The sequence below is a fragment of the Eutrema salsugineum genome, unplaced genomic scaffold, assembly GCF_000478725.1.
Source record: "Eutrema salsugineum unplaced genomic scaffold, Eutsalg1_0 scaffold_2, whole genome shotgun sequence".
NCBI classification, from domain to species: Eukaryota; Viridiplantae; Streptophyta; class Magnoliopsida; order Brassicales; family Brassicaceae; genus Eutrema; species Eutrema salsugineum.
Genome location: NW_006256829.1, coordinates 537,581 through 552,100, shown reverse-complemented (window position 1 = coordinate 552,100; position 14,520 = coordinate 537,581). Strand labels below are relative to the sequence as shown.

The window sequence follows — 14,520 nt, the reverse complement described above, 5'->3', positions numbered from 1 at the left end:
CATATCTTTTACAATACTAATTGATCAATGAGTTAGATTTTAAGCAGTAGGGTTAAGAATATCGATTACATCGTCATAGTAAGTTATTAACATGGTCATTTCTCACAATAATGTTCATTGTTCAGTGTGATGGAACTCTTTGATAGTGACAAATTTTTTTGCAAATACTAAAAATAATAACTAGTGTTAGATTTTTATTTTTATTCATGTTATGTGACTTATGTCATATCCAACACGAATGAAAATTTGTTTTAAAAAAAAAAAAAAAATTGAAGATCGGATATAGTGGCCGATAATAGACGATTGTGACGGATGATGATGACAGCCCATATAAAGTTGCTTGGCCCTTAAGAAAACACACGCGGCTTAATTTGTAATATGATTAACAACTATATATAAAATTATTTGTTTTGGACCGTTTTTGCTTACCTCACTGCTTATAAGGATCAACAACACTTTCAACTTTCAAGCACATCAACATCGATTAAGCAAAACCATCATTGTATCGAATATTTGAAATCTCGAAGTAGACCCAATTATGAAAGACTATATAATTGGGTCAACGATGTTTGTTTCTAAACCAAAATGGACCGGGTATTGAAAAACCCGGTTAACCGGAAGAAAAGGGGCTTATAATACTACAGAAATATTATCCAATGACCAATTAGGTGAAAAACTTCATGGAAAAAAAAAACAGAGCGTCGAAACAGAGTTATCGTATTACTTCTTCTTCTCGGATACACCACCAGACCTGCACATAAACCACCAAAAGGCCAAAACCAAACCAAATCAGAACGTAGAGAAACAATGTTACATTCATAACTAAGGAGCAAAGTCTCTAGTAAGATGCATAATTTAATGGTGTGATGATTAGTATAAGCCTCCTGATTAGTTATGGCTTAGCTTGAGGGGGAGTGTTAATCAAGAGAGATCATTATATTCAATATTTAGCTCTCTCATCAGAGGTGTCCGTACAAGTCCGTACAGATCCGTACAAGGTCACCATTTGGAGTTGCTTCTTCATCAAGTAACCTAGAGAAGCCTTTCTCTTCTTGCATTATCTTGTATCACCGTTTAAGGAAGGAGAGAAAGGCGCCCCACAGCTGGATCTTATCCTCTCATGACCGTTGGAAAAGTAGCTTTACTTTTTGCTTTTGCTTTTGCCTTATTTGGACTATAGCTTAGGTATCTTAGGAGCATATTCTCTTTGCCTTTTACTCTATATAGCTGTATACATCTGTAAAGGTCTTTTCTAAGAAATGAGAATCATCTCTTTCTCACCAACCTCTCTCTATTCTCTCTTCATTATCGGATTCTTCTCTAATCTCTCAACACAATCTCTCTTAATCTCTTAATCATCTTATTAATCTGCTGTAATCATCTATTCTCTCAAACCAGACATCTCCTCTCTCTTCCTCTTGGCTCTCTTGTGAGTTCCCAACTTTCTCTTGGCAACTTTGAGAGCTCGCTTGTCCTTACCGACCTTCAAAAGCTCAGCGATCCTCTTCTCATAGGGAGCAAACCCTGCAACTTCCCTGATGAGACACCTGATAAAGACAGTCCTCTTGCTTGTTTTCTGTTTACATAAAAAAACCCATATATCAGAAATAAACAAGTGAAATCTCAGAGCACCTGAGTTTGAATAAGGCCGCGAAAGGGAGATCGGAAGAGAGAGAAAGAAAGCGCTTTTATAGATTAGGGTTTAGCTGTTTTGAAGAGCTTTTTTATATTTCCATATCTACCCTTGCCATTGTGAGCTCTCTGACCAATCCAGAGACATGCCATTTTGATATTTGGACCTCTCTATATAAATGGGCTTAATTTGTAGTTTCTAGTTTATTGGGCCATTTATATATATGCAATTCATGCAAGGAAAAATGATTTCATATACTCTTAAAACTCCCAAGACTTTTTTTGGGTGATTTTATGTGTGTTTTGCGTGTGTTTGTTATTTGCTAGACTACTAAAATAATATTATTTACCATATATATACATTCATATTTATAACTTTTTTTTATTTGAGTTAATTATACAGACATATAATATCGCCTTCCCTGCTCCAGTATTCATATCGCATATATCTATCAATGCAACTCATGCAAGAAAAAATGATTTCAAAATTCCCAAACACAAAACATTTTGAAACAAGCAAATACAAGAATAAAATCAGACTCTGTTGCATTAATTAGACCACAAACCTCATTATGGATTCATTCAAACACAAGTTTCAACGAGCGGGCTTGGTTATTAATTCTCGGACATTTCATATAGTCGGTGTGGACCGTGTGGTTGATCCGATGGCTCGTCTCTCCACCATGAGGAAATGTCCGAGAGACTGCACATCGGTACGACGATTGTCCTCGTTTGTAGTAATCTTGTAATGGGGAACGATAGTGGAATCTGTGCTTAGTTTGGAACATATAGAGAAAATCCATGGCTTGTAAGATTTGAGATTATTCTTCTGATGTTGATGGTTCCTAGACGCCGATTGTTCAATCGTTGTTCGGTTTGATCTTCTTGAAAGTTCTAGAAAGCTTGATATCCCGATTAGGTTTCCTAGTGTGTAGCTCCCGTCACGGAAAAATGATCCCATCGACTGAAAAAAAATAAAAATGTAAGATGTTATATAGATAGTGTGTGTGTGTGTGAATTGATACACCCACACGCAACATAAATCTTAATTGATGTGGTTGCGATGTTTACTTTCATCGAAGAGGTCAGGACTTTATATTGTGTTGGTGAATGGTGACCAAAAAAATATATAATGTAAGCAATTATGGAAAAAGTGTTGTTTTTAAAATTGATAGCTTGTATTAAAAAAAAATAAACTCATCATTACGTATCCTTGTTATTTTTATAATTTTTTCTTTGTTTACGTTATGATCAATTAATTACATACATGGTGAGCTAAACAAAATACAAGTTATTTGTCAAACAGTATAATGAAGGAAGAAAATTATTTATTATAAAGTGGATGACTGACATAAAACTTAACCTAGTAAATCACAAATTTTCGAAAGTATATGAATGACAAAAACAAATATGTGAAATCACATAGTTATGCCCAGTGGATTATTGGCAAAAAATTCACTTATTCCACTTTCCAATACAGTTTGACAAAAGCTGCCAATATTAGAGAAATTCTCTGATTATTATTTTGTTTTTTTTCTATAGTATAGTATGATAATGGTAATTTGAGAATTAACAATTTCCGACAAACGTGGCCTTTTCAGACAAAACCATCACAGCTTTAAAGGAGCAAGCGATGTCATTTATTCAGTTTTTTTTTTTTTTAAATGTTTTTAAAGAGCATACAATTGGTTTCACGTTCGCTCTGAGGTCATCTCGACTCTCAAGTCTCAACCAATAACAATACCAGTATTTTAGTATTTTTAATTTTAATGAACAAAAGTAAAAACAAATTGAAAGAGGATGTGAATTCAATAAATCCAAAATACTAGTCAAAGTATAATCATTAATAAATTTCTATGAGGAAGAAAAAAAATCGTACGCAGATTCAAACGGCTCATCAGTTAATAATATGCAAGAAAAAGAAGAACAAATGTAAAACAAATATATATTATGAAAAGTACCAAAGCAATTACTTGATCTTTCCAGATATCAAAAAAAAAAAAAAAATGAAATGAAAATTTGCAGGCTTTGTAAGGGTTCAAACCAAGAATCTGTCAAGACCTATGTATAATTAGTATGAAATGTGGTGTATGTGTAGTATAAGTAGAGGAGCGTGTGTATACTGTATATTATATGTCTGACCTGGGAATCAAGATCGGAGGAAGAGAGAGAGGAGGGAGAAGGAGAGAGAAGAGAGCTGAAGGAGATTGAACCAGCAGAAACTTGTTGATGATGATGATGAGTTTCTCTTGTGAGTCCTCCAATTCTTGCATTGATTGGTCTCAACCCAAGCGGCCATCCTTCCTCCTAAAAGTATTACACAGGGATGTATATACATATATCTGTGTATGTTTGCATATATATGCTAATTGTGGTAAGAGAGCGAGAGAGAAAAGAGACGACGATAAGATTACCTGGTGAGCCATATTGGAGTTTTGAGACGCAAAGGGAGAGAGATTTGGTTTAATGATAATGGAACAGAAGATGTTGCAGATTAAGAATAAGGATGTGTATATACTTTTTGGAGAGAGATTTTTTTTGATATAATATTATTTAGGAAAAAACCTAAAAATCGAAAAAATGACATTTTGGCTTCGCCCGGGTTCGAACCGGAGACCTTCAGTGTGTTAGACTGACGTGATAACCAACTACACCACGAAACCGTTTTGTTAGGTAATTACAATCTATCTAATATCAATCTTAAATTACATAGTGTCGACTGCAGTCCCTACATTGCAGAATAACAATTATATAAAAGTAAAAGAAAAAAGACGTTTATAATAACTAGGATTGCATAGATAAATATGTGATTTCAAGTTGTAAATAATATAGTTTAAAAGGGTTATCAAACAAACAAAAATCATATTGTGGGTTACTTAATCTGATTTTGTTTAGAGTTGAAGTGTGGGTTTAGTGATCTGGCATCCTGGTTAGCATTTTGATTCAGGTTTAGATTCGGTTTTCGCTATGGTAACTATCTAAATTTGGAGAAAAAAAAAGTGTTTTAATCAAAAAATAAAAGTTGTGAAGAAAATGATTTGAATATGAGAGTACAGTAAAAGAGTAATAGTATATACAATACATAGAGAACCGTTAGAAGCTCGAAATTGAGAAAAGGAGAAAAGAAATGATCTTTGCTTTGGTATGGACAATGGCCATATGCTTCGTCTTTGTGTACCTCGAGAGACATAAAACACTTTATCCTTTTTGGACCACATCATTCTGTTTCGTAGCTTTTTTTTTTTTCTTCTTTTCTTGTCCTTTTAAATATATATATTGTCTGGGCTCAACAGTTGTTATATATCGAATTTCAAAACAAAATGTTCAAAAGAATCAGTTGATTCTGAACTCAGGTAGTATAACGGGTATACTTTGTTTAAGGTTCCATTTAAAACTAGCAATGCCAGCAGCAAAGCCCATACTAGCACGAGCTCGTACGGTCAATGACTACATTCTAATCTGACCGATACTATAAAAATCTATAACAAAGAGAAAAACAGTAATCCTATTCAACATACAAGTTTATCAAGAGATCAAGAAAAATAAAATTAAACCTTAAATATCAACAACTTAAGCAATTTTTTTTTTTATCTAGATAATTTCATGCTAGAAATGTCTAAAATTATTCAACTGTCGTGTACAAACTGTTGTGAAAAAAATGTGTTTGGATTTACTTTCAGGCGGTGAAGTAAGTTTTTCTTATAAATTCAAAACTTTGGTGAAAGTCTCTATGCGATGTAGAGGAATTTGGGGCCAGAACTCGTAAATCTTTTTATATCAAGTTTCTTTCTTTGATCTGTGACTATACAATCAGGTATACAACAATAGACTATACAAGAACTTCGTATGAGCTGTACACTGTATAAATATACTGTATATATGTACAAGAATGGCGCGCGGGGTTGTGTCAAAAGAGAGAGCTCTGGCGACTAACTCTGCGGGGCAATCCGAAATTCTGGTAAGCACGGATTTGGCCACCAATGGTGGCTGTAACGATCACCATTCCCCAAGCCGTTGGTTGAACCAAATGCGTTCCATGACTGTCAAACCAAGACCAAGAAGAAATTCGAGATGAGATCGATATAGAAGGCGAATCCCCTGGCTTCAATGACTCTCCGGTATTGTTCTCTGTTTCATTTTGCGGAATCTGTCTTGAGGGCTCATCTTCTTGATGTTGTTCTGTTGCTCCATCTGCAGTGTTGTCATTGTTTTTCTTAGGCAACGGTGGGAGGCCGGTTTTTTTACCCGCGGTTACGTTTTCTTGTGTAGTAGCTGAGGGTTTTTTAGTGGGCTTTTTGGATTGGGCGGTTTGTGTGGGTGGTGGTTCGCCTTTAACGACGCCATGCCAGGGGATTGCCACGGAAACATCTTTGCAAGGGAAGGTTTCGTAAGAAGTACTCATGGCGATGGTTTTTCTACCGGTGATTCCTAGTCGTGGCTCCTCGTGTTTCCACACGTAAACATGTGAGTCTTCGCTTGCGCAGACAATGTGTTTTGCATCTAGTGTGTAAGATGCTGTCATTTGGCTGCATGTGTTTTTGAAACCTGGTTTATGGATCAGTAGTTAAAAACATTTTACTTTGTGAAATCAGACCAAGAACCGAATACATTGTCTCAATTACATACATACCTCTGAATTTTTGAACAAGTTCAGTACCGTCGAGAATTCGGATGCGTGAATCAGCAGAAGTTACAAGCACTTCTGTTGGATTAATCGGAGAAAACTGCAATGCAAACTCAAAGGTAAATAAGAATAATCTCTTGATGAAAACCAACAATCAAAACGTCTTAGCAAAAATATAATAAAGAGTAAAACCTGGAAAGCTGTGATCTTTTTAGCTTGAGCTTTCTTTTTGTTTTGCAGATCAATATGGTTTGTTTGTTCCAACTTGCAATCTGATTAATCGAATTAGAAAAAAACTTCACTAATTTATGGCAAATGCAAGGATTATTATTAAACATAATTACAAAATAATATAAGTCTTTAGCCAATACCCTCTGCACTGTAAAGCCGACAATTCCCTTTATGTGAACCAACAAATGCAGCCTACGCACCAAAGAGCATATATAGATATATATCAATACGAGATCGTCAATTACAAGTTTATGCCTGTGAAAATTCAATAGAATTATTTACCTGACCATCAGGAGTGTAACAAACCGCAGTAACCATTTCTTTTAGATCATTCCACTCCACTACTTGACGGTTTGATATGTTCCATATGCGGATCTTGGCATCAAGGGAGCCACTTATGAAGTAATCTTCATCCAGTGGATTAAATTGTACGCACGTAACTGAAAACCAAAGAGTCAGACATGAGTCTCCAAAAACAACATGAAAATTAGCATCCTGAGTATTAAAAGGACATTTCTATTCTTACCATAGTCATTGTGGGCAAACAGTTTTAGACAGCTTTGAGTTTCGATATCCCATAACCGCACGGTCTTGTCCTTGGAAGATGAAAGCAGTAGCTGCATGAGAAAGCACCGGTTAAGTATATCAAATAGCAATCCATGGCTGCTTGCATCAGTGTTGGCAAGAAAGGAACATAAACCAACCTGTGACCGAGACCAGGATAAGTCCAGAACATCATCCAAGTGGCCAGTGAAAGAGCATATTGGTTTATCTGATAACGAGAACACAGTCTCAGGCGCATGGACATAATCTGGGATCTGATGATTTCCTTTTCTAGTCGATGAAGCTTTCCCTTTCTTCTTCTTCTCAGGTGGCACTTCCACATCATCACCTTCCGCAGGTGATTTATCCGAGGAAGCGGTGATTGAAGGATGAATCGGTGTCAAGCTCCCTTCATTCATCGACATGATTTCACATTCTTGAACCTCCCACACATGAATTGCACAATCCTCCCCTGCACTTGCTAATAAATGTGTGTCTGGACTGAATTTCATAGTCCAAATAGCTCCTTGATGAGCTTGAATCTCTTGACACAAATGCAAAGCACTTAGATCTTTATGAGACTTCCCTGAATGTCTCACCTTCACCCATTGATTCGTTTGGTCATTGTTCTTCTCCTGCTTTTGGTCCACTGCTCTCGGACTACTGGTACCACTACCATTTGAATCCTTGTCTTTCTCTGAAGCCTTGGAGCTCATAGAATGGGCAACATCTTTTATGTTCTTTAACAAAGCAGCTCCTCTCTTCTTGCTTACCCTCAAGCTCTTTGACACATACGAATTGAACTTCCTAAAATCAATCGTGGAATTCGCGTTTTCTCGTCGCATAAGGTCCTTAACTACAGATGAATATCCAACGCTTTTCTCAAATTCTTCCATCGTCAATTGTTTACCTGTTTGCAGGTCGCTGAGTCGATTCCACATTCCATTCTCGCCGTACTCCTTCACGATGAACTCTTTCCCGGTGTCGAGATTCTTTATCAGGAAAAAAGCACTGAACCGAGTATTTGAAACTACCGAAGAGAGCAAAACGCCGCTGCGTTGCCCTTGAGGCTGGCCGTTTGGTGCGTCCGGCGGCGAGGTTTGCGTTTGGGTGAAGTAGGGACAAATTCGCGCACACGGAGCTCCAATCGCTGACGCGGTTCTAGTGAGCCGCGATTTCGGCGTTTTCCCTAACATAACCTCTTTCCTCTTTTTCTCAGCTGAAGACGCTTCGATATCAGAATCAGATCTCGACCGCACAAGCAAAACTGACATCGGTGGAGATTGATGAATCCGTTCATCCACCGGAGAATTCTGATTACCCTCCTCGACTTTCGCTTCCGCAACGCCTCCATCCACAATGCGAGCACCTCCGCAATCCGCCGCCGTAGGTTTACTCACGCGCTGGATCGAGATAGCTCCGAGCATACTCTTCTTCGACTCAAGCCCCATTCCGTTAAGAAGCCGACGGCGACGCTCCGTAATTGAACCCGGCGCCGCCATCCAGATATCATAATCCGGCGTAGGAGCATCGCGAGGGACGGAAGATACATTAGAGGAAAACGAGATTCGGCAATCATCGAACTCACCTTCCTCGTCCGAAGATGATGCTAAATCCTCGGGCACGACGGTGGATAGACGACTAGAGGTCTCGAAAAAGTGGTCGTCGTCGTCTTCAACTTCGCCTAATCCCGCCCAATTCATCGTCATCGTCTTCCTCCGCTCCAATTTCCCGTTTGCGCCGCCTCGATTCGCCATATCTATACATGGGTTTCAGAAAATTCCGAAATTTTCTTTATCTTTTTTTTTCGGCTTTCTTTATCTTTCTCCACTAAAATTCAAATTTCTCTCGAGCTCTTTTTTCTTCTTCTTCTTCTTCCTTTCAAACTTCTGGTTCTCGTGTGATTGTTTTGGAGGGAGAGGAGTGGAAAAGAGAGAATCAAGGGATCCCTGCCATTATAAATGGCGTATTCGTACAAATCAAGTGTTACTTTCTGATATCTGATAGATCCGACGATTTACAACTCGCCACGTGTACTAGTAAATGCTGATTCGAGAAGTAGCCCATATTCAAGAGCCCGTGACCGTAGCGGCCCATTTATAAACATTTCCATGATTGGATTGTTAAAAACCCGTCTGTAACCAAGAAAGTTGATAGATATCTGTTAAAGGGCCCATCTGTTAAAGATCAAAGTTGATAACATATTAATCACTAATCAAATTCTCTTGATTGGAATACTTTTCCGACCAAGAAAACATCTTTTGTACGAGAGAGCTTGTCTTGTCTACAAAGTTTTTCACTAAAATCTAGTTTATTCAGCTCAGATTCATCCAATAATTAGACTCATTATTGACCATTTTTGCTAATATATGGCGTTATAATAAATATATCAGCGGTCATCTGAGATACATGCAAACATATATAGTAGTTTAGACATAGCTCTGAACTACATCAAACCAAATTTTCTTAAAACCTAACAAAAATTAGAACGCTTTTAATACCGGTTACCTACTTTGACCAAAGCTCAACAGGGTCAGGTTATTATGGGTTAATTTTATTTCGGTATTGGAATGTTTTAGCCATTTTTCCTTCATTTAAGAGCGAGCAAAACAGATCATTATATTACTTACGTAGTTAAATTAATGTTAGTATATTATTGCGGTTAGCTGTGTTACAGGTCAGTTTAATATTTGCAGTCATGAAAGTAGAAGAATATATGTATCTAATTAATTTTAGATTTATGGAGTTTGACGATATTCTTCTTGGTTGATGTGCATTTTAACCCGGTATCCATCTCAATAATGGCACACACCTAGATATGAGTATAAAATATTGATCAATTCATCGATCATAACAAGGTGTACCCAAAGAAGGAAGCATGATCCATTACGAAGGATGTTTGCTTCCACCGCAAATCTTTTTTTTTCCTTCTCAAATACAGTATGAGGTATTTTTAAAGCTTATTAGGTAAATAATATGCATAGTTACTTCAATATGGTATATATTTTAGTGATATGAAGAAAATGTGAACCTTGTTAATTAATATATAAAAAGGACCTTGAAATCCCGTTTTTTCTTAAAACAATCATATGGTAGTCAAAGGAAAACAAATTTGAATATGTTATAAAATAATCTTATTTAAACCTAGCAATAAGAAAATTACATGATTGAAACTGTATCAAGTTTTTGGGCGAGCCCACTGTCGTATTTGAACGGTTTTTGGTGTATTGAAACTATTGTGTTAACTAATTTGCAAGAAAAAAAAAAACTTTTCTCAAAAAAAAAACTAATTACCAAAAAATAATAGAAATACCGTACGATGATATTTTGTGAAAATGTCCTTTTCAAGTATGTCTTCTGTTGGATTCATGTTTTCTTATTAAACTTCTCTGGAAAAAGCATAGATACAAAAATATGTGGTAAGATTTTTTTTTAAGGGTCATTGTGTAAGAAATTACAAAAAAAAACAATTGTTGGATTGTATGATTTGTTTTGAGTCTTTTGACTATCTATGCTAACCATGGATAAAAAAACGACTCAAAGTAATTTCTATCTTCTCTCTAAATATTTACGATATGAAATTCAGAAAAAGAAAACATTAAACTGTATTATTGAAAATTTAAATCACTGTTGAAAACAAATTATTTATAATGAAAGGCTTTGACTTTGTTTCAGTTGTATAAATCAGAACGAAAGGATTCATTATGTAATCATAGTTTTATTGTTATCAGCTAGTAATATACAGAAAATGAAGATCGAAAAAATGAAATTAAGGAAAAATTCAAAGGATCAATTACCACCACACACAGTCATAAATTAGAAAGGAAATGACCAACAATCCCGGTCTTCTTCTTATTGTTTCCGTGAGTTCTTGATCCTACGGTCCAAATCCTGGAAAAACATCTCGATCTCACGGCTCAGATCAATCGGTATACGGTTAACAGCATTAACCGCCGTCAATTTTCGTTTCGTCCCGGAAGACCGGTTTGGTTCCGGTTTTCTCGGAGCCGGTGGGCACAACGTGTACCTCGCCGCTGGAATCCTATGATCGGACGATGTTGGAGTCTTGCATCCATCGTCGTCGCTGACCGTTGGGTCCTCGTGATCGGGGAGGTCCAATTCCGGTCGGGTCGGCAATCGGATCGTATCCACGTCTTCTTCTTGGATCTCCTTGACGCAGCAGATCTCTGCCATTAGGCTAATTTTAGAGAGAGAGAAACAGAGAGAGAGAGAAAAAAACAGAGATAGAGAGAGAATCAAGGAGAGAGAAAGATAGAGGAGAAGAGATTACTTGCGTTGGATCCGAAACTTGAAAGCCACCATTTCAACTAACTAGTGATCTGTCTCCCAAGTGGCGGGATGTAAAAAATACTTTACTTTATTTGATTTATTTTTGTATATATATTATATGCTCATTATGATATACATATTATACATATATATATACTCTCTCCGTTTCACGAAGAGTGTCGACATTTTTCATACAAATTAAAAAATAAAATAAAAAATCTCCTATACCCTTATTAATTTTCAGAAAATGACTTTTGAAATTATATTTATAACTAATTTTTTGAATTTATTTTTAACGTTAAAAATGATATTTTATATCAAAATTTACATTAAAATTCTAAAACAACATTTTTTTTAAACAAAAAGAAAGTGTTAGAACAACATTCTTTGTGAACATAGAGTGAATATTGTGTTATGTTATGGTTATAGGCTATGTAAATTTTGCGCTTCTAATGACAATCAATTTATGATTTAGACTAATAGAGAATTGACCATTAAACTACCACAATTTAACTCGTAGAACCTAAAATTTTGATGTAACATCATTAACCAATATATCTGTATCTATATTTTGAAAACAAACATATCTGAGTTAGTGTATGATTTACCAATTACAATATGTAATTATGTATCATAAATATCTTTGTAAATTATGTGTCCTTTAAAATATTTCTTTTATTTCAAAGACATGTAATTTTCTCGATGATATGATTAGTCTTGTTTTCTCTAAGAAAAAACGGTACTGATAAATGACCGAAAAAAGATAGATGACAAAAAACATCCTTCCCTCTTCTACTTTGACTTGAGCATTTGCATTTATTTGTAAAATTTACGGAATTAAATGGAAAATGCGCATATCCAAAAGGAAACTAAAAGGTAAAAATGTCTCCACAAACTTTGATGCAAATTAGACGCACGTGCCCTTGCTTTGCATGGGGACCTCGCGATACATTTTGAACTTCTTTGTTTTAGTTTCTCATGTTTCTTTAGACGATGTCCTATCAACTTTTTTTTTGTCGATTTTGATCGTGGAAAAAGAAGAGAAATATTTTTTCTCAATGCTTCCGTTATCGTGCACGCAAGCAATGAAGCACCAACTAATAATTGACTTCATACTAATTGATTTGCTGATACTTGTTATCAAACACGAGAAAGTTAATCTTTTTTCTTTAATTTCTTTATTTTTCGAAATAATTGTTGTATGGACGGAAACTGTTTTTCAACTTAATTTATAAGGTATTACAATCGAATTTTAAATCTAAAAAAACACATGAATGATAATAATTTATGCAAACTTTTAGAATAAAGAGACAACGAACTTATTAATGTATCTCTACATTTAAGAGTATTTCTGTGATATTTTAAATAGACATGATTTCGATTTCAAGCTAAATTTTACATGTCTCGAATTACTGAAAAATTTACTGTTTTTCTTTTGGTCACTTTAGAGAGAAAACAAAACTTTAAATATCGATTACCGTTATATGCAGCAATAATTCGGGGGTACGATTATGACTACTTAACTAATCATAACTAATATGGAGATCTTCAAATTACAGACGCAACCGTTCATATACAAAACTTATAAGAATCCACACTGTTCTATAATGCCTGTTTTTTCTTTCACATTTTTACTTGTCGTTGTTATAATAAAAGATGAAAAATACTGAATTTCTTTATAGATTAAATCTATTCGTGATACTAGTGGGAAATTATAACTTTGGATTCCCCAGCCGTAAAATGTGAACCACTATAGATTTGGTAAACTTGCCATACCTCTCTAAACGACGACCAACAGCACCACCCTCCAAATTGATAAATTATGCAAGTATAATAATATTAAATTAGCAGATTAAGTATGGATTAAGTAACTAATTTAATTATAAAAGGATTAATGAGGGATCATACGAAAGATTGGCTAACAGACATGTGGTGGACATGCCTACGCACATGGTTGATCATCATGTCCTCCATCTTTCACGTTTTGTCATTTGCCTTTTTTTCCTAGCTTAATAAGATTGAAAATATTAATGGGTCAAAACACAGCGGACAAAGGTTCTCAATTTGAAGTACAAATTAATTTTTTATTTTAATTATTTTACTATAAAAGGTCATGATAGAAAGTTGCAAACATGATCTAAATAACATGTTTTCCTATTGACCGATTTTCATAATTTGAAAAATAATCACAAGATCGTACAAGTCGAACACAAACTATAATAAAGCAAGACGCTAACAAGTTTTTTTGTTGACATCTACAAAACATTAACAAGTTAAAATAAGAAATTTGGATTATATTGTTTTTTTTTTTGGATTGTTTTTAAGCTGGCATTCTCATTCTATTTTTCATTTTCGTTTTTGGATTGTTTTTTAAGTTGCATAATAAATGGTAGCTTTTTATAATGCATAAAATATTTTTTTATTCTGCATGCTTTTTAACTAGAAAATCTTGTAGTCGTATAAAGCAAATGGAATGAGTATAATATAGCACATAGGACAAGTAGTCGTACTTGTTTATGTTGGGTTATATTTTAAATCATATAAAAATATGAGTAGTTAAACAAAGACGAAAAAAAGAAAAACGAAGAGAATATAGCTAGAGTCCTCGATCAGGCGAATGTAAATATACATACCAAGACGAAAAACTGATGAAAATGATACCAACTTCAACTGATATATTACAAAAATTGAATTGCATAAACCTGAATAGTAACGTTGTTAAAAAGAGGAACTCAACATCCTAGTTAAATTGATTAACTAGAGGGGGGTTTATAATAAGGTTTTAATTACCTTATTTATACGCCTGCTAAAATATTACCTAATTGATCAGTTTAGAGAATAGTTTTTTTTTTTTTTTTTTGGCTAGAAGAGGTGAATAATAGTTGTTACTGATGATGATCATTAGATAGCGTGGGTAAAACCAAGAAAAAGAAATGGTCCCAAAATTTGCATGTGGTATTTGATTCAAATATGTGTAAGCAGCATCGGGTGATATCATAAAGTATCTCGTATTTTAATCACTCTATGTGTAAAAAGCCCGCGACCTTTGCTATATAAAAAGAGAGAAAACAACCTTTAAACTAAGCAAAATAAACTGTAAATGTTCAAACTGAAATTTTCTCAAAAACAAACTGCGTTTCGATGTAATGTTTCTGTTTTTCATGCTAACTTATGTAGATTTAGTGTTGTTTACTTATTCA

At 34.9% G+C, this 14,520-nt stretch overlaps 4 protein-coding genes and 1 non-coding gene across 5 annotated transcripts; all 5 read right to left on the bottom strand.

Moving 5' to 3' along the window:
- Positions 1-1,381: 1,381 nt before the first annotated feature.
- LOC112086721 (60S ribosomal protein L36-1) lies at positions 1,382-1,751 on the bottom strand. The gene is made up of 2 exons (XM_024156116.1): positions 1,743-1,751; positions 1,382-1,576 (listed from the first exon to the last, which is right to left on the bottom strand). The coding sequence occupies exons 1-2, from the start codon at positions 1,749-1,751 to the stop codon at positions 1,382-1,384; spliced, it is 204 nt and encodes a 67-aa protein (XP_024011884.1).
- A 376-nt stretch (positions 1,752-2,127) lies between these two features.
- On the bottom strand, positions 2,128-4,111 carry LOC18017824 (uncharacterized protein At3g17950). Its single transcript, XM_006398641.2, has 3 exons — positions 4,047-4,111; positions 3,775-3,939; positions 2,128-2,596 (listed from the first exon to the last, which is right to left on the bottom strand). The coding sequence occupies exons 1-3, from the start codon at positions 4,056-4,058 to the stop codon at positions 2,264-2,266; spliced, it is 510 nt and encodes a 169-aa protein (XP_006398704.1). The 5' UTR covers positions 4,059-4,111; the 3' UTR covers positions 2,128-2,263.
- Positions 4,112-4,221: 110 nt separating this feature from the next.
- TRNAV-AAC lies at positions 4,222-4,295 on the bottom strand. Its single transcript has one exon. It is a non-coding gene; the product is annotated as a tRNA-Val (tRNA).
- Positions 4,296-5,378: 1,083 nt separating this feature from the next.
- On the bottom strand, positions 5,379-8,885 carry LOC18017823 (WD repeat-containing protein 44). Its single transcript, XM_006398640.2, has 7 exons — positions 7,192-8,885; positions 7,014-7,104; positions 6,770-6,927; positions 6,628-6,679; positions 6,449-6,528; positions 6,263-6,356; positions 5,379-6,177 (listed from the first exon to the last, which is right to left on the bottom strand). Exons 1-7 carry the CDS (start codon positions 8,785-8,787, stop codon positions 5,540-5,542), a joined length of 2,709 nt encoding a protein of 902 aa, XP_006398703.1. The 5' UTR covers positions 8,788-8,885; the 3' UTR covers positions 5,379-5,539.
- Positions 8,886-10,708: 1,823 nt separating this feature from the next.
- On the bottom strand, positions 10,709-11,344 carry LOC18017822 (cyclin-dependent protein kinase inhibitor SMR3). Its single transcript, XM_006398639.2, has one exon. The coding sequence runs from the start codon at positions 11,222-11,224 to the stop codon at positions 10,883-10,885; it is 342 nt and encodes a 113-aa protein (XP_006398702.1). The 5' UTR covers positions 11,225-11,344; the 3' UTR covers positions 10,709-10,882.
- Between the last annotated feature and the right edge of the window lie 3,176 nt (positions 11,345-14,520).

Excerpts from the sequence above, each read along its gene's own strand:
- LOC18017822 (XM_006398639.2), bottom strand. The coding sequence starts at position 11,224 with ATGGCAGAGATCTGCTGCGTCAAGGAGATCCAAGAAGAAGACGTGGAT.
- LOC18017824 (XM_006398641.2), bottom strand. Across the intron at positions 2,597-3,774 it reads CCTCCGATCTTGATTCCCAG|TCGATGGGATCATTTTTCCG; the intron begins GTCAGACATATA and ends ATTTTTTTTCAG.
- LOC18017823 (XM_006398640.2), bottom strand. The coding sequence starts at position 8,787 with ATGGCGAATCGAGGCGGCGCAAACGGGAAATTGGAGCGGAGGAAGACG. Across the intron at positions 6,680-6,769 it reads GTTACACTCCTGATGGTCAG|GCTGCATTTGTTGGTTCACA; the intron begins GTAAATAATTCT and ends TTTGGTGCGTAG. Across the intron at positions 6,357-6,448 it reads AAAAGATCACAGCTTTCCAG|TTTTCTCCGATTAATCCAAC; the intron begins GTTTTACTCTTT and ends TTTGCATTGCAG.